General features: G+C 43.8%; 1 protein-coding gene across 16 annotated transcripts in view; it reads left to right on the top strand.

Annotated features, from left to right (window-relative positions):
• The window catches only part of ctbp1 (C-terminal binding protein 1), a 228,174-nt gene extending 205,880 nt beyond the window's left edge, over positions 1-22,294 (top strand). For all 16 annotated transcript variants that reach the window (XM_070866872.1, XM_070866874.1, XM_070866876.1 and 13 more), the window contains 7 exons: positions 5,398-5,542; positions 7,714-7,920; positions 8,769-8,983; positions 10,695-10,825; positions 16,906-17,033; positions 19,270-19,387; positions 21,261-22,294. In XM_070866872.1, coding sequence (XP_070722973.1) covers positions 5,398-5,542; positions 7,714-7,920; positions 8,769-8,983; positions 10,695-10,825; positions 16,906-17,033; positions 19,270-19,387; positions 21,261-21,444 — 1,128 coding nt within the window. In that variant the 3' untranslated portion in view covers positions 21,445-22,294. The remainder of the gene's footprint in view (positions 1-5,397; positions 5,543-7,713; positions 7,921-8,768; positions 8,984-10,694; positions 10,826-16,905; positions 17,034-19,269; positions 19,388-21,260) is intronic.
• The last annotated feature ends 732 nt before the right edge of the window (positions 22,295-23,026 follow it).

The following is a 23,026-nucleotide window of genomic DNA, read 5'->3' as shown; positions in this document are numbered from 1 at the left end:
CATTCTTCTGAATTCCAGTGAATATAAGCCTAGTCGATCCAGTCTTTATGTTAGTCCTGCCATCCTGGGAATCAGTCTGGTGAACCTTCGCTGCACTCCCTCAATAGCAAGAATGTCCTTCCTCAGATTAGGAGACCAAAACTGCACACAATACTGAAGGAGTGGTCTTACCAAGGCCCTGTACAACTACAGCAAGACCTCCCTGCTCCTATACTCAAATCCTCTCGCTATGAAGGCCAACATGCCATTTGCTTTCTTTACTGCCTGCTGTACCTGCATGCCTACTTTCAATGACTGATGTACCATGACACCCAGATCTCGTTGCATCTCCCCTTTTACTAATCTATCACCATTAGGATAATCTGCCTTCCTGTTTTTGCCACCAAAGTGGATAACCTCACATTTATCCACATTATATTGCATCTGCCATGCATTTGCCCACTCACCTAACCTGTCCAAATCACCTTGCAGCCTTTTAGCATCCTCCTCACAGCTCACCCTACCACCCAGCTTAGTGTTATCTGCAAACTTGGAGATATTACATTTAATTCCTTCGTCTAAATCATTAATATATATTGTAACTAGTTGGGGTCCTAGCACTGAACCTTGCGGTACCCCACTAGTCACTGTCTGCCATTCTGAAAAGGACCTGTTTATTCCCACTCTTTGCTTCCTGTCTGCCAGCCAGTTCTCTATCCACGTCAGTATATTGCCCCCAATACCATGTGCCTTAATTTTGCACCCCAATCTCTTGTGTGGGACCTTGTCAAAAGCCTTTTGAAAGTCCAAATACACTACATCCACTGGTTCTCCCTTGTCCACTCTACTAGTTACATCCTCAAAATTCTAGAAGATTTGTCAAGCATGATTTCCCTTTCATAAATCCTGCTGACATGGACCGATCCTGTCACTGCTTTCCAAATGCGCTGCTATTACATCTTTAATAATTGATTCCAGCATTTTCCCCGCTACCGATGTCAGGCTAACCGGTCTATAATTCCCTGTTTTCTCTCTTCCTTCTTGGAGTCCCCCAAGGATATATCCTTAGCCAACTCCTTTACCTCATCTACATATTTCTCTTGAAAACATGGGTCAGCTTCTACAAGGATACCCAGCTCTATCTGTCGACCCTTGCAATGTTTCTGTGATGTTAGACTGCTTTTCTGACATTCAGTGTTCGATGAGCTGCACTTTCCTCGAGTTAAACATTGGGAAGACAGAAGCCACAATCTCCATACCCTTGCCACCGTTTCCATTTCCCACCCTTGCCATTGTCGCAGGTTGGACAAGACTGATCGTAAAATTTGCTGCTCGTATCCTATCCCATACCGGTCCAGCTCACCCATCACTCTTCTCCTTGGTGACATGCATTGGCTCCCAATTCCCACAACATCTCCAATTTAAAATTCTAATCCTCGTGTTTAATTCCATTCATTGGCCTTGCCCCTCTCTATCTCTGTAACTTCCTCCAGCCATACAATCACCCCAAGACTTTCCATTCCTCTTGTGCAGACCCCCGCCCCCCCCCCCGTCCCCAGCCCCCGATGGCTATGTTTTCAGCTGCCTAGATGCAACATTCTGGAATTCCTTCCTGAAATCCCTTTGCCCCTTTATTTCCCCCTCCTGCTTTAAGACAATTCTTTAAATCAACATACATTTTTATCTAATTATTGCTCTGTGAAATGCCTTGGGACATTTATCTGTATTAAAGGTGCTGTATACATGTCAGTTCTTGTTGAAAGTTTAATACTAAATGTGACTGGTAAAGCTTGATTTTCAGTTTATATACACGCAGTGACGACTTCCTCTTTTGTCAGTATTATCACTGAGCTTTATACATGTCCAATGTGGTCTTTTTCTGTCCCTGTAGTATTGTGGCTGCATTTGCAATATTTAGTTACGAGAGGCAGTTACAGGATTTGATCTCTTTTTATAAAAATTGTTCGCAAGTTCTGGATGGCCGTGGCAAGGCCACATTTATTGCCCATCGCTAGTTGCCCCAAGACTGCAGCGGTGGGCCTTCTCCTTCAACCAATGCAGTCCTTGCCATGGTGCTGATATTTCTTGGACCAGTACCTGGACGGTGAACTCTCCAGCTGAAATGTGAAAAACACTGTCCATTGCAATCGAATATTTCCAAACAAATGACACTGGTAGTGAAGCTGGTGAGACAGATATGTGGGAGGAGGGGAGGTTGCTTTGGCAATTACAATGAATCTCTACCTTCAAAGGAAATTGAACACTTTAAAGGGGTATTAAGAAATTTAAATGTCATCAATCCAAGGCCATCAATCCTGTGTGTAACTCTTAGAAGAATCACAAATAATAATAGCATTCTTTTCATTCAAAACAAATCAGGCAGGATGTGACTTCTGACCTTGGACAAGCAGATGTAGGAATGATCAGTGCTCCCAGTTGTCTGCTCGAAGGGCTTGTCAACTTTTTTTTTAATGGAAAGCTTTGCATGTACAACATTTCCGTAATCCAGCTTTGTGTACTGTCGGTGACCTTTTTTTGGTATATGGTATCTATTCCAGATTATAAAACTTGCTTGTAGAGGCAAGCAGCGTGTCCTTCATTGCTTAAATATGTGTAATAAGTAGCTTTTAGCTAATGGCTCGCAGAAGTGATCCAGATGTATTCCTTTTGAGAAAACCATGCATAAATGCATAACTTATAAGGTCAAGCATATTAAAGGCTGCACCCATTTTTCAAAGTTGGAAGCCCAACCTCTCTCAATAGCTTAGTGTTTAGTCAGTGACAAGTGGTTACTAGCAGAGTTGAAAGTATACTGGTTCAAAATACTGGCCTTTGGATCTCAAAATTTCCTGTAACATTTTAATATTTATTGTGCGCAGCAATAGAGCTGAGTATATTATACAGTTCATTTACTTAGGCCTGTGTATAATGCTGGAAAAACCTGCCCCATCCATATCACATTTTCATTGTACAAGTGCTTATAGGGGTTGTCCAAACATTTTGGGGCTGAAATTGCCCCGCGCTGGGTGTGGGAGTGGTCATTTCGCTGAAAGTGATGGTTTTTTTTAACGCCGGCGTGGATTTGGGCTCTTCGATTTAAAAAAAAAAAATGTTGCCTGCGATAACGGACGTTCTCCTGGACATGCCGCGTCAAGCTGACTCCTCCAACGTCCCTCCCCTTCTGCAGCCTCTTTAGTGCTGCCCACTAGACCACCAGGGAAGGTGTCGGGTGGGCTAGCAGCCTGTCACCGAAGGGGGGTTGCCGGGCTGCAGGTTGGCTGCACCCGGCCACACCAGCGGCCGCCATTGTCGGGCTGACTAAAAAGTCAGCCAACAGAAAAAAAATGGTGGCCGCTGCACTACCACCTCCCCTTTAAGGGCACCACAACTTCTCACCCCAAGAAATTGTCGGTGGCATCACACCACGCGTCCCGTGGGGCAATTTCCCCCGAGGGGTGCAAAGGGGTCGGTGTGCACGGCGATTGCTTTATAGCCATGGCGTGCACCGCAATAGTGCGCTAATCGCGGGTCACGGCACAAACCACTTTTCACCCCGAGGGCAATTCTGCGTGGGTCAGTGTGGCTACCGCGCCCGGCCGGCAGCGCTCACTGGCCCTGTGCAAAGGGGCAATTTTGGCCACTCATTTGCTTATTATGGAACTTGCATTCCCCAATAAAAACTGATGTCTACTACATTACTACTACTATCACCTCACCAACATGATTGGATGGCTGGGGCTTTCTTGCCCATTTCACATTCTTTTGATATTTTGTTCCCGTTAAAGGTGACACCATTCTCTCTTCATGGTGACATTCTTCTCCACTCTTCCCTAGCTCAAGATGTCACTTTTCTTGTCTTCCCTTCCCACCAGTTCAACTGGCAGATGTCCCTTTCCCTGCCCCCTTCTCATTTCTCCCCCCCCCCCCCCCCTTAAGTTTTACACTGGCACACTCGTGCTCCGTGTAGCTCACCGCGTCTCCCACCTCAGCACCGCTACTGATTCCCATCTTCTGCTGCTATTTGAAGTGGTCGAATTCCTCAGCACGCTGCCGACAGGAATTCTTGATTCTGTGAAACTTCTCCACCACAGTGTGCAGCAGTGTTCAATCACTTGCAGCAACAGTGGCCAGGGATAGTACTGAAGGGCGAGGAGCCTGGTGTCCTGCTTAAAGCTGGCTCTGGTGTTTCCTGTACACAGGCTGAACCTCGCGGACACGTCTGTTGTGGAATTTTGTTACTGTGGAAATTTTATCTGCAGGAGTAATTCCGTTTTTTAAAACCATTCTAATAACTAAAATGAGAAAGCTGAAGGAAATGAGACTAGAGTCGGTGTTCTGTTTTTCTGTCACGTGTGGCACCAGATCTATGGTGCAATATTAAAATAGTGATTGCATTTTTTTTGAATATTTTTTATTTGTTTATTTACACTTTTAGCAGTCACCATTTAAAAAAAAAAGAATTATGAATTTTTTGCAAATAGTTTATACTGCGATTTAAAAAAAAAAAAAATGCCTATTTTAAAAGCTCGGAAACAAATTCAGTCCATAATTTCGATTGGGCTCTTGGAATTAATGTGAAAAGGAACATTTCTCAGGCAACATTTTGTAGAACTCATGATTTGTTGCTTGTAAATTGTAACTGGCATCAATAGTTGGAGGTGCAGAAAGACCAGACTTCAGTCCAAAGTTGGGTCCCTGAAACATTTCAGCGGGGTCAGATTACTACAAATACTTGTTTTAAAGGCAAAGTTTCTATTTGTTTACACATTCCATTTAATTCATAAAGCTTCAAGGAACTTAACACACTTTTCTTTCATGCAATTCATGGACTGAACACAGCATTGTTGAAGAAATTCCTTAATAAATGCTGCAGCAAATTGATGGCAGATGGTTTATAACCAGACTGCCCAATGCTGTATTTATTGGTTGGAGTCAGGTAGTACTTTGTTTATACTTCCTGGCACAAATTGCAGTTCTATTACTCAGGATAGAGCTCATTGCATCGGTGCTCTCGCCCACAGAGAGCTCCTCTCCCAATGGTTAAAATGTAAATGCTTAGAGAAAGGGAGTGTCCATGTGCACTCAACATTTATTGCCACTCTAGTTAAGTTTAAAAAGTGCCCAGGAGCTGCAACCAGTTTTGATACTTCACAAGGAGTCAAAAACCCCAAGTGGTGTGAGACTACCTTCTCCATAGAGGCTCATATCACTTCTCCTCCAGACATGGTTTGGCCTCTGACTCTGGAATTATACTGCAGCTATATGTTGCTGTAAAATGGAAACCACTTTGCACTAATGTTGAAGTTGCTGTACAAATGCACTCAAAAAGACTTTCTTGTAATTATGTACTTCTGACCGTCATCAAATCTTTGAGTACAAATGGAAAAGTCTTGCTAAAATGTTTCTTTCTTTCCCTAGGTACTAAATGAAGCAGTGGGTGCATTGATGTATCACACCATCACTTTAACAAGAGAAGATCTGGAGAAATTCAAAGCACTTCGAATAATTGTCAGAATCGGCAGTGGTTTTGATAACATTGACATAAAATCAGCTGGAGATTTAGGTATGACTAATAGTGGTAATAATCAGGCTTGCTATTATTACAGTGGATGTAATTTAAGGGAGGTGTAATTTTGGAACTGAATGTAAATTCGAAGACTATCGAGTTCTTTCTGTGAATTGCCCAAGATTCAAAGAATGCTATCAGGACCATCAGCCCTATCCATTTTGAGACCCCTTATTGGAGCTAGGACTATGGGCTCAAGTTTCGGCCTGAGTTGCTCCTATTTTTTTGGAACAGCTAGTTTAGAATGGAGTATCTTAGAAATTGCAATTCTCGGCATTTAGTTTGCTCCAGTTCTAGAGAGTTAGAACAGTTTCATTTTAGAACAGATTTTTTTTTCAAAAGGGGGCGTGTCTGGCCACTTACGCCTATTTTGAAAGTTTAGGCAGCGAAAACTTACTCCAAACTAACTTAGAATGGAGTAAGTGTAGATTTTTGTACGCTCAGAAAAACCTTGCCTACACTTAGAAAATCAGGCATAAGGAAGAGAGTTGGGTGGGGTGGCGGAGGGAAGTTGACAAACATTAAACACATCACTTTTACAAATAAACAGCCATCATCAATAATAAATAAATCAATCAAAAAAAATTAAAAATAAAAATTAAAAAATCAATAAATAAAAAATTAAGTTTCTACTCACCGACTGCAGCACAGGGAGCCCTCCAACAGCGTGCTGGGATGGGCCCCCCCCCCCCCAGTGTGTGTGTGTCTCTGTCAGTGTTTCTCTCTTCTCTCTTCTCTCTGTGTCTGTGTCTGTGTCAGTGTCTCTCTCTCTCTGTCTGTGTTAGAGTCTCTCTGTCTCTCTGTCTCTCTGTCTCTCTGTCTCTCTGTCTGTCTGTCTGTCTGTCTGTCTGTCTGTCTGTCTGTCTGTCTGTCTGTCTGTCTGCCTGTGTCAGTGTCTCTCTGTCTGTCAGTGTCTGTGTTTCTGACAGCGAGAGGGGGGAGGCTGAATGGGTCTGGCTGACGAGAAGTAGCCGGGCCAAAGACTTCGGGCAGGGCCCGCATCCAGCAAGATGCCTGGCGGGCAGGCCCCGCAGAACACGTGGAGAGGGAGCGGGGACCCTGAAGGGGTGGGGGGGGGAGCCGGAGTGGAGTGGGAGCTGGGCGGGGGGGTGCAGGCAGCAGAGCACGAGTTGAATGGGGGGGAGCGGGAGAGCGCCGAGCTGGGGGAGGGGGGTGCGGGAGAGAGCCTGACCGGGAGCAAAAACTGGGGGGGGGCGGCGGCAGGGAGGGGAGGGTGTGGGAGAGAGCCAGAGGGAGCGGGAGCTGAACGAGGCGGGGGGAGCTGGAGCCGGAGCAGGAGTTGGAGGAGGGACATGCAGTCCGATCTTCGCCACCTCAGTGAGCCCATTCGGCCAGGGCTAGGGGCGGTGTGATTCGGGCCCCTCCCACACGGTTTCAGGCACCTGGAGCTACTGCACCGTAGCACGCATGTGCAGATGTCCCGGCACTGTTTTCAGCGCTGGGACCTGGCTCCACCCCCCACAGCTTGTACTGCGCTGCACCGAGGGCCTGGATCGACCTGAGGGAGGGGAGAATATCGAGGTAAGTTTTCAGCGCAGAAATCAGGCGTGGCTCGTGGGGCGGCGCCGTTCTAGGCGCAGCCCGAAATTTGACCCCTATATTTGCCTTCAGTTTAACTGTTTTCATTTTAATGCCAGCTATACGATATGCTCTTGGTAACTCAGCATTGTCTTCTGTATTAAAGACTGATGCAAAGTAGCCATTTAAAACTTCTGCCATATCCTTAGAGTCCACCTGAATCTTCTCTGAAGGATCCCTCAATGGCCTAATACCGTCCTTAATGGTGCCCTGACTCCCTAACATAGTTGAAAATGGTATTGCTATTTCTACCACAGATATCCACTGTGCTCTTCTTCAATGTCATTTCAGCTGCTCTGATAGCAACTTTTTGTTGCCTTTAGCTGTAATGGAAACCGATCCCTGTCTTTCTGCAAAATATTTGTAAAAGTATTTTGGTAGGACACATTGTCACGTGCAGTGATGTGGAAGGGACATGACATGGTTTTACAAAGAAGGCAAAAATGACTATTTACAGTCTTTATTTATGGCAGTGATTGTCCATCTTGTATGCATACTGCATTTAATTTATAAGACATTTGTCTTGAAGTGTGTGAAATGATTTTAGTAATTGTGTGTGCTGATTTTAGGTATAGCAGTATGTAACGTCCCAGCAGCCTCTGTAGAGGAGACGGCAGACTCCACAATGTGTCATATTTTGAACCTGTATAGACGGACCACCTGGCTCCACCAAGCTTTGCGGGAAGGCACACGAGTTCAGAGTGTTGAACAGATACGAGACATAGCTTCAGGAGCTGCCAGGATTCGAGGGGAGACGCTTGGTATTATTGGCTTAGGTGAGACTTTTATTGAAATGAGACATAACATGGCTGCTAGCCTATATTGGTGTGATTTTAAAAAATAAGATATTTTTTGATTAATGGTTGTTGCTTTAAATCCAATCGCAATACATAGAATTAGGTAAAAAATAGAACATGGAAACGGGCTGTTTGGCCCAACCAGCCCATGTTGGTGCTTATCTATCACATGAGCAGTAAAAAAAAAAGAACAGCTGCAATTTAGATCCCTGTACCAAGTTTATTTTAATACAGTGGGCTGGGTTTCCCTCTGATATCCCGGCAGAGAAGTGGCAAAATTGGGCAGTAAACCACTTTGTTCCTGCCAGAGCTCCATTTCCCTCACCCTTACTATTGGGTTCCCCTTCCCCATCCACCACACGTAACTGTTTGGGGGCTGGGCGGGAGGTGGATTCCCTGCTGCTTTTGTTGCTTTCTGCAACTCTTACCGCCACTGTCTGCAACTGCCTGGTGAAGAAAGATGGCGGTAGGCACTGGGTATTGACGGTAAGGCTTTAAAATTCTTTTCATGGTTGGAGAGGTCCTAGAGGAGGTATCCACTCCCTCCATTTTGGCCCCAGTGCTAAGATTTTAAAAAGTTAATTCTTGGAATCCTCTTTGGGGCTATTCCAGCCCCTTTAAATCACCAACCGCCTCTTCTGGCAAGGGCAGGCCAGGCCCAGAATTTTCAGCCTTGAATGGCATTAAAGTGGTGGTCTTAACACAGGGGTGAAATTACTAATTTTTTGCCCTGGCAGATTAAGGTTTTATTATGGTAGACATCATTACAGTGGAGAAAAACTGTTCTGCTGACGTCTAATAGCCATTTTTTCTTCTCTGTCCTTTAGGTCGGGTTGGTCAAGCACTAGCATTGCGCGCAAAAGCATTTGGTTTTAATGTAATTTTCTACGACCCATATCTCTCGGATGGTATTGAACGTGCATTGGGTCTCCAGCGAGTGAACACGTTACAAGATCTCCTCTTTCACAGTGACTGTGTGTCCTTACATTGCAGCCTGAATGAACACAACCACCATCTTATCAACGATTTCACTATCAAACAGGTACTTTTGTGGTTTTCCATTCATATTGAACAGTTTATTAACTCGTACAGTCTCAGTGTGGTCCCAACAATCGTAAAGAAAAAAAGACTTGGATTTATATAGCGCCTTTCACGACCACTGGACGTCTCAAAGCGCTTTACAGCCAATGAAGTACACTTTGGAGCGTAATCACTGTTGTAATGTAGGAAGCGCGGCAGCCAATTTGCACACAAGCAAACTCTCTCAAACAGCAATGTGATAATGACCAGCTAATCCGTTTTTTGGTTATGTTGATTGAGGGATAAATATTGACCAGGACACCGGGGATAACTCCCCTGCATTATAACATCACTGGGTCAAATTAGTGCGGCATCTATCGTTACAAGCATAAATAGTGTAAAGGCCAGGGAGAGTGCATGCATGCACAGATACTACAGAGTCCCAGTGCTTGTTGCTGTAAATGTCACCTACCTGAATTAATATTTCTATGCACTTGATATGCATAATGGAGTGAAAGTTGATGGGGACTGTTTTCTTTTTAATTTCATGTGTGCATGACCAGATTTTGACAGTGTAGCAGACTTAATGGTTTGAAAGCGCGTACCCAACTTGTTTAAGTGCTGAATGACTGCTGCTTAAGTTGACAATGGACTTTCAAAATTGTATGTTAATATTGTGTCAAATTATGACCTTTTGAATTATTGATTTAGCTGAAGTAAGTTACTATTTAGGATCCCTTGGTGAGTACTTGGACTATATGTGAAACAGTTGTTTGTGTGGTCAGTCTCTCGGGTTTATACTCAGAATTTCCACATGGGCATTCAAGGCTATGCAATGCTCTCAGATCCAGCTTTTATTTCTACATATATGATTACTGAAAAAGCAGTTTGGCTGGAATGCTCCAAAAAACAAGCTAAGCAAAGTAATCAAATGAAAGCCATATTTAACATTACTGCCCTCACAAATGCCTCAGTAATGTCATCAAATAATTGACACTTTATTGGCCTAAATATGAAAATAATAAACTTGGATTACTGTAAGAGGAGAAACTATTTTAATTATTAAAAACATGGAGGTCGTGGGAGATCTGAAATTGTATCATTTGGATTTCTGAACACATCTCCACGTTAAAGAACTGTTATTTCCTCTTCAAATGTCTGAAAATAACCGTCTGCTTTAACACTAATGAGATCTACATTCAGCTTCATTTATAGACAATAAAAATCCTATTCCTCGGGAGGCATTCGTATCCTGGATCTGTTTTTCTGCTTCGGTCAATTAAATGTATAAATTACACTGGCTAAAATTACAGATCGTGAAACCTTTATTCTAGGTTCATTTTCAAATTATTTCTGTTTAACCCATCTAACTTAGCATAAGAACATAAGAAATAGGAGCAGGAGTCGGCCATTTAGCCCCTCGAGCCTGCTCTGCCATTCAATAAAATCATGGCTGATCTGATCTTGGCCTCAGCTCTACTTCCCTGCCCGCTCCCCATAACCCTTGACTCCCTTATCGTTCAAAAATCTTGTCTATCTCCACCTTGAATATATTTAAAACCACCCAGCCTCCACAGCTCTCTAGGACAGAACAGTCCATAGATTCATGACCCTCAGAGAAGAAATTCCTCCTCATCTCCGTTTTAAATGGGCATTCTGATATTAGCCATCAGAAAATGGTGTAAGTTATTCTAAGCGTAGGTTTCAGTTTTCATTTTGTTTTCCATTTGCAGATGAGGCAGGGAGCGTTTCTGGTGAATGCTGCCCGGGGTGGGCTCGTCGATGAAAAGGCGCTGGCTCAAGCTTTGAAGGAAGGAAGGATACGAGGAGCAGCCTTGGATGTGCATGAATCGGAGCCGTTTAGGTATAGTCAAATCCAAAAGCTAATTTTTTTTCCAGTTTTGTCAGTAAAGGGAGAGATTATACCCCAAAAAAACAAAAGTTACTAACATAGTGGGGAAATAATGAGGGTGGAGAGAACCTGTTGGAATAATTCCTTAATTTATCAGGAAGCACCTGTGATCGGTACTTCCATAAAATCAGTTCTGCTGCAAGGCTGCTACACGGGTTTAAGTCAATAGATGGACATCCAAGATTAAACTTAGAAGTGCATGAGGAAATAGCCGGTATTAAGGGAGTGATGACAAGCTGGGGAGATGTACCCATATTAATCGTAATTGTTGCCTCTGCTGTTTTGAATCCACCTGAATGATCAGGAATCAAAAACCCAAGCTGGTCATAGAAACAGATGCTACTGATCTGGTAAGGGATGGGAGGGGAGGAATCCAGTCTGATTAGCAGCCAAGGAACTACAAAATGACCTAGAGAAAACTTCACATGTGGAGGATGAAATTCGATAAGCGCAAGATGTTTCACAGTGGAAGAAAAAAAAACTAACAGACCATCTCAGTAGATGGTGTCGACTAACTCAGAGAGAAGCTGAACGACACCATGTCCAGTCATTGTGGACGACAATCAACAAGGCAAATGAAATGTTGAGTGATATTGCTAAATCAGTAGAGCATGAGGCTGATTTTCCTCTGCTGTGCACCCAGGCGATGCTTACTTCCTGGATACAGGGCAGAGACCCATTGTGCTGTCTCCTCCCCACTCTCACTGTATGTAAAGCTCTCGGGATTTTCCGAAGGAGACACCGCATGCTTGCGCATGGATAAAAGTGCAAGCATTGTAGTAATGTGATAATAAAATGGGTTCTGTGATAATGCTCCATTTTCCCAAGTTTCCGCTTGGCAGAGGCCCAAATGTGGGGGTTGCCCACAGTTAGTGGGTCTTCATCATCATAGACAGTCCCTTGGAATCGAGGAAGACTTGCTTCCACTCTTAAAATGAGTTCTTAGGTGGCTGAACAGTCCAATACGAGAACCACAGTCCCTGTTTCAGGTGGGACAGATAGTCGTTGAGGGAAGGGGTGGGTGTGACTGGTTTGCTGCATGCTCCTTCCGCTGACTACGCTTGATTTCTGCATGCTCCCAGCGATGAAACTCGAGGTGCTCAGCGCCCTCCCGGGTGCTCTTGCTCTACTTAGGGCGGTCTTTGACCAGGGACTCCCAGGTGTTAGTGAGGATGTTGCACTATATCAGGGAGGCTTTGAGGGTGTCCCTGTAACGTTTCCTCTGCCCACCTTTGGCTTGTTTGCCGTGAAGGAGTTCCGAGTAGAGCGCTTGCTTTGGGAGTCTCGTGTCTGGCATACAGACTGTGTGGCCTGCCCAGCGGAGCTGATCAAGTGTGGTCAGTGCTTCAATGCTGAGGATGTTGGCCTGGTCGAGGATGCTAATGTTGGTACGTCTGTCCTCCCAGGGGATTTGTAGGATCTTGCGGAGACATCGTTGGTGGTATTTGTCCAGCGACTTGAGGGGTCTACTGTACATGGTCCATGTCTCTGAGCCATACAGGAGGGCGGGTATTACTACAGCCCTGTAGACTCAGTAGGTCTTGCAGTTTGTGCGAGTCACCTCAGATCAGAGGATCTGAGAAGAGTCGGGCATGAAAGTTCCAGAGGCAGCAAAAAGGTAAGTCCCTTTTATTTTAAAACATTATGGGCTGCATTGGAGCTGAAAGCCTTCTGGCTCCTGACCTTTGGGCAGATGGCCTAGAAACAGGCAAGCTCTTCTTGCTGCTGCAGGCTTCCCAAACCCCCAGCAGCAGTAAACCTGCCTCTTCATCTCTTGGAGCAAGCCCCTTACCAAGATGCATTCTTGCACCGGAGAATGCCAATCCTATACAACGCAAAAATACAGTCAGGTCAGATATAGAAGGGGGGGCCATGGGGTTGGAAAATCGGCCCTTACAGGTCTGAAGTCCTAATGCTAATGCTTAAGCACCACATTCATTTCTGCTCATTGAGATAAAAGGGAAACATTCACACTCCGGAAGCGGTTGCAGGTACGTTCCAATAGGCTGACCAGTAGTGTCTGAGGATAATTGACTTATGAGGAAAGGATAGAGAAATTCAAAACTTTTCTGCCTTGAAAGGGGACAAATGAAGTCTCATCATAGAATCACATGATACGAAGTGGAATCGCAAAGGTTAATCCAGAGCACTGGAAAATATGCCACACAACTGTGGAAGAACGGGACATAGGTACAAATTGGTGAAAGGCAAATTTAGGATCTTTCTTCAAACAACAACAACTTGTATTTATATATGTATTCGAACAGCAAATAATGAATATTCCGAACACTTTTCCGATAGGGTGGTGGAGGCAATAACTGGAATCATTCAAGAGACAGTTTGATGCGTTGATGATGGGGTTGTAGGTTTCTATGAAAGAATGAGCTAGATGGGCTGTATACATCCCTTTTCTCTACTTAATCTGTGTGAATCCATAGCTTGTATTACCTAACTTACCAGTTGCAGGATCACTTTAATCTTTTTTTAAAATTTCTGTGCTCATCAAGGTGTGGGATGCTAGTTGCTTGCAGAATGGAACTGTACCCATTTCAGGCATCCAGTGTCAGCATCAAATGCTCCCAGGCCAGGTATAGCACACCCAGATACAGAGTAAAGCTGGCCATTTCAGTGCAGTTACTGAGGGAGTCAGAAGGTCTGTATTTCAGAGGAGATGTTAAGCCATCTGCATGTTCATGTGGCACTTTTAAGAGAAGGGATTTCGCCCAGTGACCTGGCAGAATTCATCCCTCAACCAAGACAGTGTACTGCCAAAGCAAATTAACCAGCCATTTATTTCATTGCCGTTTGTGGGATCTTGCTATGTGCATATTGACTACATAACGGTTACTGCACTTCAGGCATCGTTCATTGGCTTGAAGTGCTTCGGGGTGTCCTGGGGCTGAGAAGGACACCTATATAAATGCAAGTTTTTTTTCTTTCCCAACATCAAGCCTCAGCCACAGCTCCTACACCACATGTGTGACTTTTACTTTAGTTCTCTCACTTGCCATCCTGTGGTTTTTCTGATTGAGATTGTCAATTAGTGCTAAGTTAGGGACAGTTTTTTGTTGTAGGCCCATGCCCACTAGGAACTGGATTGAGACTGCCCAAACTTATTTTATGTAGGACTTTGATAAAGGAGATCCTAAACTCAATAGACCAGTTTGGGCTGGATTTGAACCCAGGCAGGTCACAGATGTAAAAGATCTATATCTGGACAACCAGTTCTCCAATCATTGTGTCAGCTTTGGCTCGGTGGTAATACTGCTGCCTCCAAGTAAAAAGGTTGCGAGTTCAAACTTACTCTCGGACTTGACCACATAATCCAGGCTGACACCAGTGCAATCTGGAGCATTGTCAGAGATGCTGCCTTATTGGATGAGACATTAAATCAAGGCCCCGTGGATGTAAACGATCCCACAGCATTATTTGAAGAAGAGCAGGGGAGTTCCCCTGGTGTCCTGGCTAACATTTCTCCCTCAACCAACACCACCAAAAAACATCTCATTTGCTGTTTGCAGGACCCTGCTGTGTGCAGATTGGCTGCTGCGTCTGCCTACAAACAACAGTGACTACACTTCAAAAATGATTCATTGGCTGTAAAGATCTTTGGAACGTCCTGAGGACGTGAAAGGTGCTATATAAATGCAAGTTTGTTCTTATTATGTGTAACTAATCGATCTCCCACGCCGTTGCTCAGATAGTTGGGGTGTGAAGCACAGTGTTCCTTGTATCTTGCCTGCATTGAACCCGTCACCAGTTTGTCTCTCAGAATTTCCATTGAGATGGGCACTGGGATCACTCAAAGCTGGTCTTTGGGCCTGCAACCGAGATCAAATTTGTTCGATACGGTGCTACTTGTTGAGTGCTTTATGTTAACTAGATAGAGGATTTTGGGTTGAGGGACTGACTTCACCACCACTGTAGTTTATTTTGTGCATCTTGCAGTTGTGCAGGATGAAAGGCTGCATCAAAAGATTTGGGAGCCCTCTGGAATAAATGCCCCTTCTCCCTATGCCTCGTGCTTTGTTTAGCCTTTTCTTGTTTCACTGTGTTACTCTCTGCCTTTTTTTCTGTTACTCTCTCGCCGTGTCTCTGTTCTTCATGTTTCTTCCTGACTTTGTATTTCAGTCGATCTGTCCCTGTGTCCAAATTACACACTCTCACTCTCTTAGTTCTATTATTCTCCCTCTTTGTGTTTCTGTTACTCTTTTCGTGGGACCAAAGCCATGGAAGGCAGTGGGGGAGAGCCTGGTGCCAGCAGCGCCAATTGAAGAGCTGTGAGAGCAAGTCAGCACTGATCAAAACCCAATGGGACAGACAGAGCAGAAAATCATGGAGCAGTTGGAGCTGGCACTGGAGGCCTTTGACAGAGAGTCTTCAAAATATGCATGTCTTTAGCCGCCTGGGGATACATGCTTCGCATTAGGCCTTAGGAGATCAAGCCTGAGTTGGAACAGGGCCCAGAGTTGTGTGTGGATCTGGTCCTCTCTTTGTGGTGGATGGTATATGTAGAGTTGAAGTTGCGATTTTGCTTTGGGAATAGAAAGACATTGGAATGATTGGAAGTTCTGATGGAAAACTTTAGATAAAATTTGCAAATTATTACATTTTTAATTTGTTAATCATGTGATTAAAAAATATTTTTAAGGGGAATCTAGGTAATGCAGTGGGTTATTTAATAGCCTTTCACACCTGGTTCAAATCAACCCCAGACTGATGGAATGGAAATATCTATCTGCCAGCTGAAAGGGTCCTCTCTCAATGGAGTTTAGGAGGTCTCAACCCAGTTCTTAACATATGAGCCTACAGCACAAACTGTCCCTAATTTAGCAATTTCACTCTGACAGACTTAAAGATGATTGGTGAGAGAAATGGGGAAAATGCCATTCTGGTGCAGGAGGAGTGGGGGATGTTGTTTTGAGGTAGGACATTGTTGGCAGAATCGAGGGAGGTTTACTCTGCACCCAGCTGTGCTATACCTGACCTAGGAGTACTTAATGTTGACGCTGGATGTCTGAACTGGGAAGTGTGTCATTCCCAAGCACTAACATCCTTCACCTTAATAAACAGCAAAAAAAGGTTAAGGGGGTCAATTTTAACCCATTCCTCCCCAAGTGCCTTTAAGATGCAGCTTGGTGACTTACCACTCTGTTTCGGCTGAAATCTCGCTGGCCACCATTTTGACTGCTCACTGCAGTTAAGTGGCTGCGGGACGCCTCATGGATTGATTCAAGTCGGGGTCCTATTACGTTAGTGGGACCCAATTGCATTTTAACTCTAACCTGAGCGGGGAAGCCAATGCAGCTTTCTCGCCAGGTGAAGGTAGGTCGGCAACTGTCGGGAAGGACAAAGCGGCCCTCCCAGGTAGGTGAAAAACTTCTCTCTGTGGGGCCAGGAGGAACAGGAATGCTCCACCTGACTCACCTGCTTGCTGACGAACCTTCCTTTTAATTTGTTAATCATGCGATAAAAATTATTTTTTGGGGAATCTAATCAGCTGGAGGCCTCTGGTCGCCCAAACTTCCCCCTCCCATCTGTTGTGGACAGGCCCAGAACTTAAAATAAACCCAGGCCTCAAACTTAGGGCTGCCAGTGCACTTTTCACTCGCCTCACCCCCTGCCCCTCCAAAATCTGCAGGGGCATTAAAATCGACCCCAAGGAAAAAAGAGTTTATTTTGGGGATACTGTGTAGTGGATGAGGAACTGTGATAGCTGGAAAGGATCTGATGGCTCTCGTCTCACATGGTTAGCATAGACTAATCCGAGGCACTCTACAATCGTGCAGGGTTCCAATCATACAACATTACTGATACACGGACACAACGTCTGTATTGATGTATCGCTGGATGACCATTGGTAGCATTATTAGCATGAGCTATAACTGATCATTACATTTACAAAAAAAAGTTAATATGATTTAACACAATTGTACATCTTAACTGACTGTGAAAGTATTTAATTGTTTTTTCAATCAGATTGAATGGATATTAATTTTATAAAAATATATGCGTATATATATATTCTACAGTTTTAGTCAAGGTCCTTTAAAAGATGCTCCAAACCTAATCTGCACGCCGCATGCTGCCTGGTACAGTGAACAGGCCTCAATTGAGATGAGAGAAGAGGCAGCCCGAGAAATCCGGAGAGCGATAACCGGTAAGCTGCTGTAAACTGTGACTTGAGTCTGACTCAGTGGGGTAGATCCTGACTTTGTGCAACAGTGCAAAACAGGTGATACTGAGTCGGCAGCCCGCTTCCATTGACTTCAATAATAGTTATTCCCTATTTATCTTATCAAAACGCTTCATATTTTGATCACCTCTCAAAGATTTCTTCTTAACCTTCTTTTCTCTAATGAAAAGAGTCTGACTTTTTCTATTCTTTTCTCAAAATGAAAGCTTCTCATTTGTGCTATTTTAGTAAATCTCTTGTGTTTCCATTCCATGGCATTGATATCCTTTCTAAAGCAGGGCACTAAAAACTGACACAATACTCTAATTGCAAACAATGCGTTTGTATTTGATGCCTCTATTTGTAAAACCTAGCTTCTCGCATGTTTTTTTGACAACTTTAACAACTTGCCCTACCACCTTCAAAGATTTGTGAATGTATACCACTGTTATTCTATTCCTTTTTAAAGCTTTACCATTTCCTCTCCTTGTCTTCTTGCTAAAATGTATTCCCTCCTTCATTTTCACATGACTTCTACCTGCCCAATATAATAATCAGTCCATGTCCTCCTGATACTTCACAGTCTTCTTCACTGTGTTTGCTGCAAATTGTGATATTGTGCCACCTATATCCAAGCTCACATATTATTACATTGAAAATTGTAAGTTTGTGTGTAATTTCTGTCTACAAATCCTTGTCCTGTTGTCACACTTCTGTGCCAGCTTTTTCCATTTTAAGTTCCTATGTCTACATTTATAATGGAAACTTGTCGTGCTTTAATTGCATCCTCCCGTAAATGTGACACTGCAGCACCTCAATTTTGCATCTCCAAACTCCTCAATGTAGAGGAGCTTTTAGGCTAAAACCAACTCTGCTTCCTAAATTACTAAAATGTAGCTATTTTACTATAAATAGCAATAAATAAAATTGTAGAAAATTAAGGACAGAATGTATAACTTCACTGAGGACTGAATTATGTCTGTCTGCCCCGAAACAATTATACCCTGGATCTATTCACATAGAATCATAGAATGGTTACAGCACAGAAGGAGGCCATTTGGCCCATCAAGCCCATGCCGACTCTCTGCAAGAGCACTTCAGCCAGTCCCACTCCCTGCCCTTTCCCCATAGACCTGCAATTTTTTTTCCTTCAGTTACTTATCCAGTTCCCTTTTGAAAGCCATGATTGAGTCTGCCTCCACCACCCTTTCAGGCAGTGCATTCCAGATCCTAACCACTCGCTGCGTAAAGTTTTTCCTCGTGAAGCCTTTGGTTCTTTTGCCAATCACCTTAAATCTGTGTTCTCTGGTTCTCGACCCTTCCGCCAATGGGAACAGTTTCTCTCTATCTACTCTGTCTAGACCCCCTCATGATTTTGAACACCTCTATCAAATCACGTCTCCAGCTTCTCTGCTCTAAGGAGAACAACTCCAGCTTCTCGAGTATAATCCACGTTACTGAAGTCCCTCATCCCTGATGACTTACCAACTTTTAAATACAGACAGCCTTTCTAGTAATTCCTATTTACCAATTGTAACCCTGCTATACCTGAAGACTGCACTTAGTTTTGACTACCTGTATATAAACCATTGGACTAGTATAATATATACACATACAGAAAGGAGCAGTGATCCTAATACTGACCCCGAGTTACCAGTGTTTATTATATTCTCAAAGATGAAAAACATACATTAAGCACTATTCTCTGTATTCTGTCTTTTTCTCAACTTCCTATCCTGACTGCCCTCTAATACCTTGTCACTTAGTTTTATTGATATCTCCGATGTGGCATTTTATCAAACTCCTTTTGAAAATATCAGCACTGCTCGGATGGAACCTGTCCATCCTGTACCGGCTATTCCACCTCGAACAGGTCCCAATGTACCAGGAATCTGGACTCCTGCTCTATCTCTTCAGCCATTCAGTTATGGCCCTTGTCTTATTCCTATACCAACCAGCACATGGCAGCGGGGGGTCCAGACATTGTCATCTGAGTTTATACTAAAGCTTGGAGTAATGTAAAGTGGAAAAAAATCTTTTTTGCAAGTTTGTAACAATGGGCAAAAATTTGCTTACAACACCTTAGTAAGGGCATGCCAAGTATGAACGTGTTGCTTATTCCTATTAATGGTCCTTGTGCTCAGTTTTATTCCAGATCTATACTTTTATTGTGCTGCGAGATGGGACAGTTAACAAAACATACCTTGTGTGTTTTCTGTAGGTCGAATCCCAGACAGCCTGAAAAATTGTATTAATAAAGATTACCTGACTGCAGCTACTCACTGGACTGGAATGGACCCTACAGTAGTTCACCCAGAGCTAAATGGTGCTGCCTATAGGTAAGCACTATAGGGAAGGCATTGTAGATGAATAAGACATTTACCGTCAATAGTTAGTGCAGTGGTAGTGGTCCCGACCTGGGAGGAACCATCTGCGGCAGGTTGGGGCCATAAAAGGTGCGGAGGCACTGCAAGGTACAGTATGAGCTGGTTCAGGAGGGCGACGACTTGGAGGAGGGTGACCGGATTAGTCGTCTCCAAAATCCAGGTTGCTGATTGGAGCGTGAGCAGGTACAGCAGGAGAGGCGGCAAGCAGCAGAGGAGTGCCAAGGTCAGGGCAAAGGAGCGGCGAGAGATTGTAGAGCGACGTGATCCGGGCCAGGAGAGCGTGGTGTTCGGGGCCCAGAACAGGCGAGGGCCCAGGGGCAGCACATACTACAGCCACAGATTACTGGTGGTGCAAGATTTAGATACTGAGTTCAGCAGTGGGGGCACCAATCAAGGGAACTGCTTTGTCCGGGGTGGTCTTGAGTTTCTTGAGTGTTGTTGCAGCGATACCCATCCGGATGAGAGGTCAGGATGTGAGGTACATGTCGCAGAGTACCCAGCCTCTGTCCTGTTCTTGCAGCCACGGTGTTGATATGACCTGTTGGGCTTTTGGTAACCCCAAGATGTTGATAGAGGGGGATAAGTCAATGGTGGTATCATTGAAGGTCAAGGGGAGAGGGCTGGACTTTCTCTTATGTGAGATAGCCATTATCCTTCACTTATGTGGTGCAATTGTTACCTCCCACCTGTCAACCCAAGCCTGGATATTGTCCAAGGCCTACTGTAAGCTGCTTCATTATCAGAAGAGTTGTGAATGGAGCTGCACACTGTGGAATCATCAGCAAACAACCTCACTTCTGACCTTATGACCGAGTGAAGATTATTCATTGATGAAGCAACTTGAAGGTTGGTCCAAGGAAGCTTGCCTAAGGAATTTCTGCAGTGATGTCCTGGCAGCTATGTCCTACAGGGCTCGGTCAGTAGAGGTGCTACGAGCCACTCTTGGTGATAGACATTGAAGGACCCCACCCAGAGTACAGAGTACACCTACGACAATACAGCACTTCCTCAGTACTGAGTGTCTGCTTCGGTGGTGAACTCTAATGCTGGTATGAGGCATGAATTTAACCTTCTGACCTAGCTGAGAGTGATGCTAAGGTGAGTAGGAGAGAAAGAAACAAAGGAAGAACTTGCCTTAATATAGCTCCTTTCATGACTTCAGGACCTCCCAAAGTCCTTCACAACCAATGAAGTACTTTTGAAATGTAGTCCCTGTTGTAATGCAGGGAAGAGAGGGTGAATCAAGCAGTGGTGGTTAGATTGAGGCTAAGCTTGTAGGGTGAAGGGAAGATTAAAGAACGTATAGTGTTAGGTCTTGGGAAAGGTGATTTGGAGTACTGTGAATTGTTTTCAACAGAGCTAAAATGCAAAGTGAGAGGAAATATATGTACAGCAGCATTTTTGGAGCTTAAGAAGAACAAGAGCTCAAAATTCAGTGAAACGCAGACTATTGGTAAATTCCCTGTATTGGTAAAATAACGAAAGAAGAGAAAGAATATTGAGAAGAGAGTGGAGTTGGAGGCGGGAAGTAAGAAGGATTGTCTGTCAAACAGCAAGTGTTTGCCATTCCACACACCAACTGACCAGAATCCGAGTGCACCAAATAGTGCTTGATCTATGTGTATCTGTTCTAATAATGTTCAGCCATGTCAGTAACCAAGTATATTTTAAGTGAGTTAATAAACGTCATTAACTGTTCCTACTTGTTTATTTGTGAGGCGTGGCAGTTTCTGTACTTGTGTCTTCTAGTTTATTTGCATTTTGATGTGTGGTTGAGAAGGGCAGTAACGCTAAACCATTGTTGATTTTTATCTCCCTCCCCCAGGTATCCACCAGGTGTTGTTGGGGTGCCTCCCACTGGAATGCCACCAGCAGTCGAAGGAATAGTTCCCAGTGCTGTGCAGTTGTCGCACAGCCTCTCCACAGTAGCCCACCCACCACACGCCCCTTCCCCAGGGCAAACAGTCAAACCGGAGTCTGACAGAGATCACACAGGTGACCAATTGTAGCCAGATGGACCGCATTCCTGACCTGAGACCTTCACCATCAGAGAAGTTCAGAAAATACCTGGTTGTTGAATAATGGTGAACTATGGACTATGGAAGTAACTGAGCTTAGAAACTGGTCCAACTTCAAATCAAGATGTGGGAGAGAAGAAGAAATTTGATAAATTTGTTCCTCCGTTAAATTGTAGCTTGTCCCTGTCCAGTGGACTGATTAACTGTTTCTGTGTCATATGGGTTCCCTGTGAGCAAGAAAAGTTCTAGTAGTTAATTCTATCATGAATGTACTATGTCTGTGTACAGTTTTAGAACTTAAAGGTTTGTTCGCTTAGCTGTGAAACAGAAACCAAGGGAGATATTCAGTAAAACTGATTTTTTGAGAAGAAAATAATCTTTCTTTTATACATTAAATTCACGCCCAAAAAGAGGCAGTTTTCAGACGTCTCAGGAAACCAAGGTAAATTCCCTATTTTGTGTTATATGCCATGCAGTGCATTGTTTTGTAACTGCTTGTCTTTTTTTTAGTATCAGCTAGTAAAATCAATGCTCTCCTTGATTCATTTTTTTTCGGCATGAATTCCCATTATTTTTCTGGGGGCTGAGGAGAATGTTGCAAAGAGATTTTGAAAACAAAGTTTCATACGAAGCAGCACTATGCTTACTGTCACCAGTTTAAATGTATATCATTGGTGGTATGCGTACAGGCACTAGACTACTGGAAAGTAGCAGCATTTCTTTGCCTACATCGATTCCTGTTAATGTGGTAGGCTAGCAATATTTTGGTTGAAATAATCATGTTTGTGACTGTAACCATTTGTATGAATTATTTTAAAGAAATAAAACAAAAGACAGCAAATGTTGCAAGTCATGCATTTCACACTATTATTTCTCCTCTCCCGACTTTTGGATATTTGGGATAAATATTTTAGTTGACTTTAAGGTAGAATAAATCCCAAATGAATACAGCATATCAATAACAATAACTTGCATTTATATAACGCCTAGCGTATAGAAAAATGTCACAATGTGCTTCGAAGAGCAGTAAGGAAAAATAGATAGCAAACAGAGAAGGGAGATGTTCTAAATTTGGCCAAAGACATAGGTTTTAAGTTGGCTCTTAAAGGAGGAAAGAGAGGCTGAAGTTTAGGGGAGGCATTTGAAGAGTGTGAGGCTTAGGGAGTTGAAGGCACACCTACCATTGGTGGGGCTGAGGCAGGGAGAAGTAAGAGGTCAGAGTCAGAGGAGCGGCAAGTTCGGAGGTGTGCAAATAACACTGGAGAAGGTGTTGGGAAGGGGAGAGGCAATAGAGGATGTAAACACAATAATGAAAATGTTAAATCTGAAGTGTTGGGGGATTATGAAGCAAAGTATGTCGGGTAGGAAAGGGCGATAAGTAATTTGGACTTGGTATGGGTGATGGGCAGCAGAGTTTTTAAGAGGGTGGAGAATGGGATGCTGGCCAGAAGACAATTGGAATAATTGAGCATGACAAAGGATTGGATGAGGACTTCAGCAGCAGATGAGTTGAGATCGGGACACAGGCAGGTGATCTTAGAGGTGGCATGTTACGGTCTTTGTGATGGAGAGA

This window comes from Pristiophorus japonicus, chromosome 2 (genome assembly GCF_044704955.1).
Source record: "Pristiophorus japonicus isolate sPriJap1 chromosome 2, sPriJap1.hap1, whole genome shotgun sequence".
NCBI classification, from domain to species: domain Eukaryota; kingdom Metazoa; phylum Chordata; class Chondrichthyes; family Pristiophoridae; genus Pristiophorus; species Pristiophorus japonicus.
This window is presented reverse-complemented; position numbering and strand designations above follow the sequence as displayed.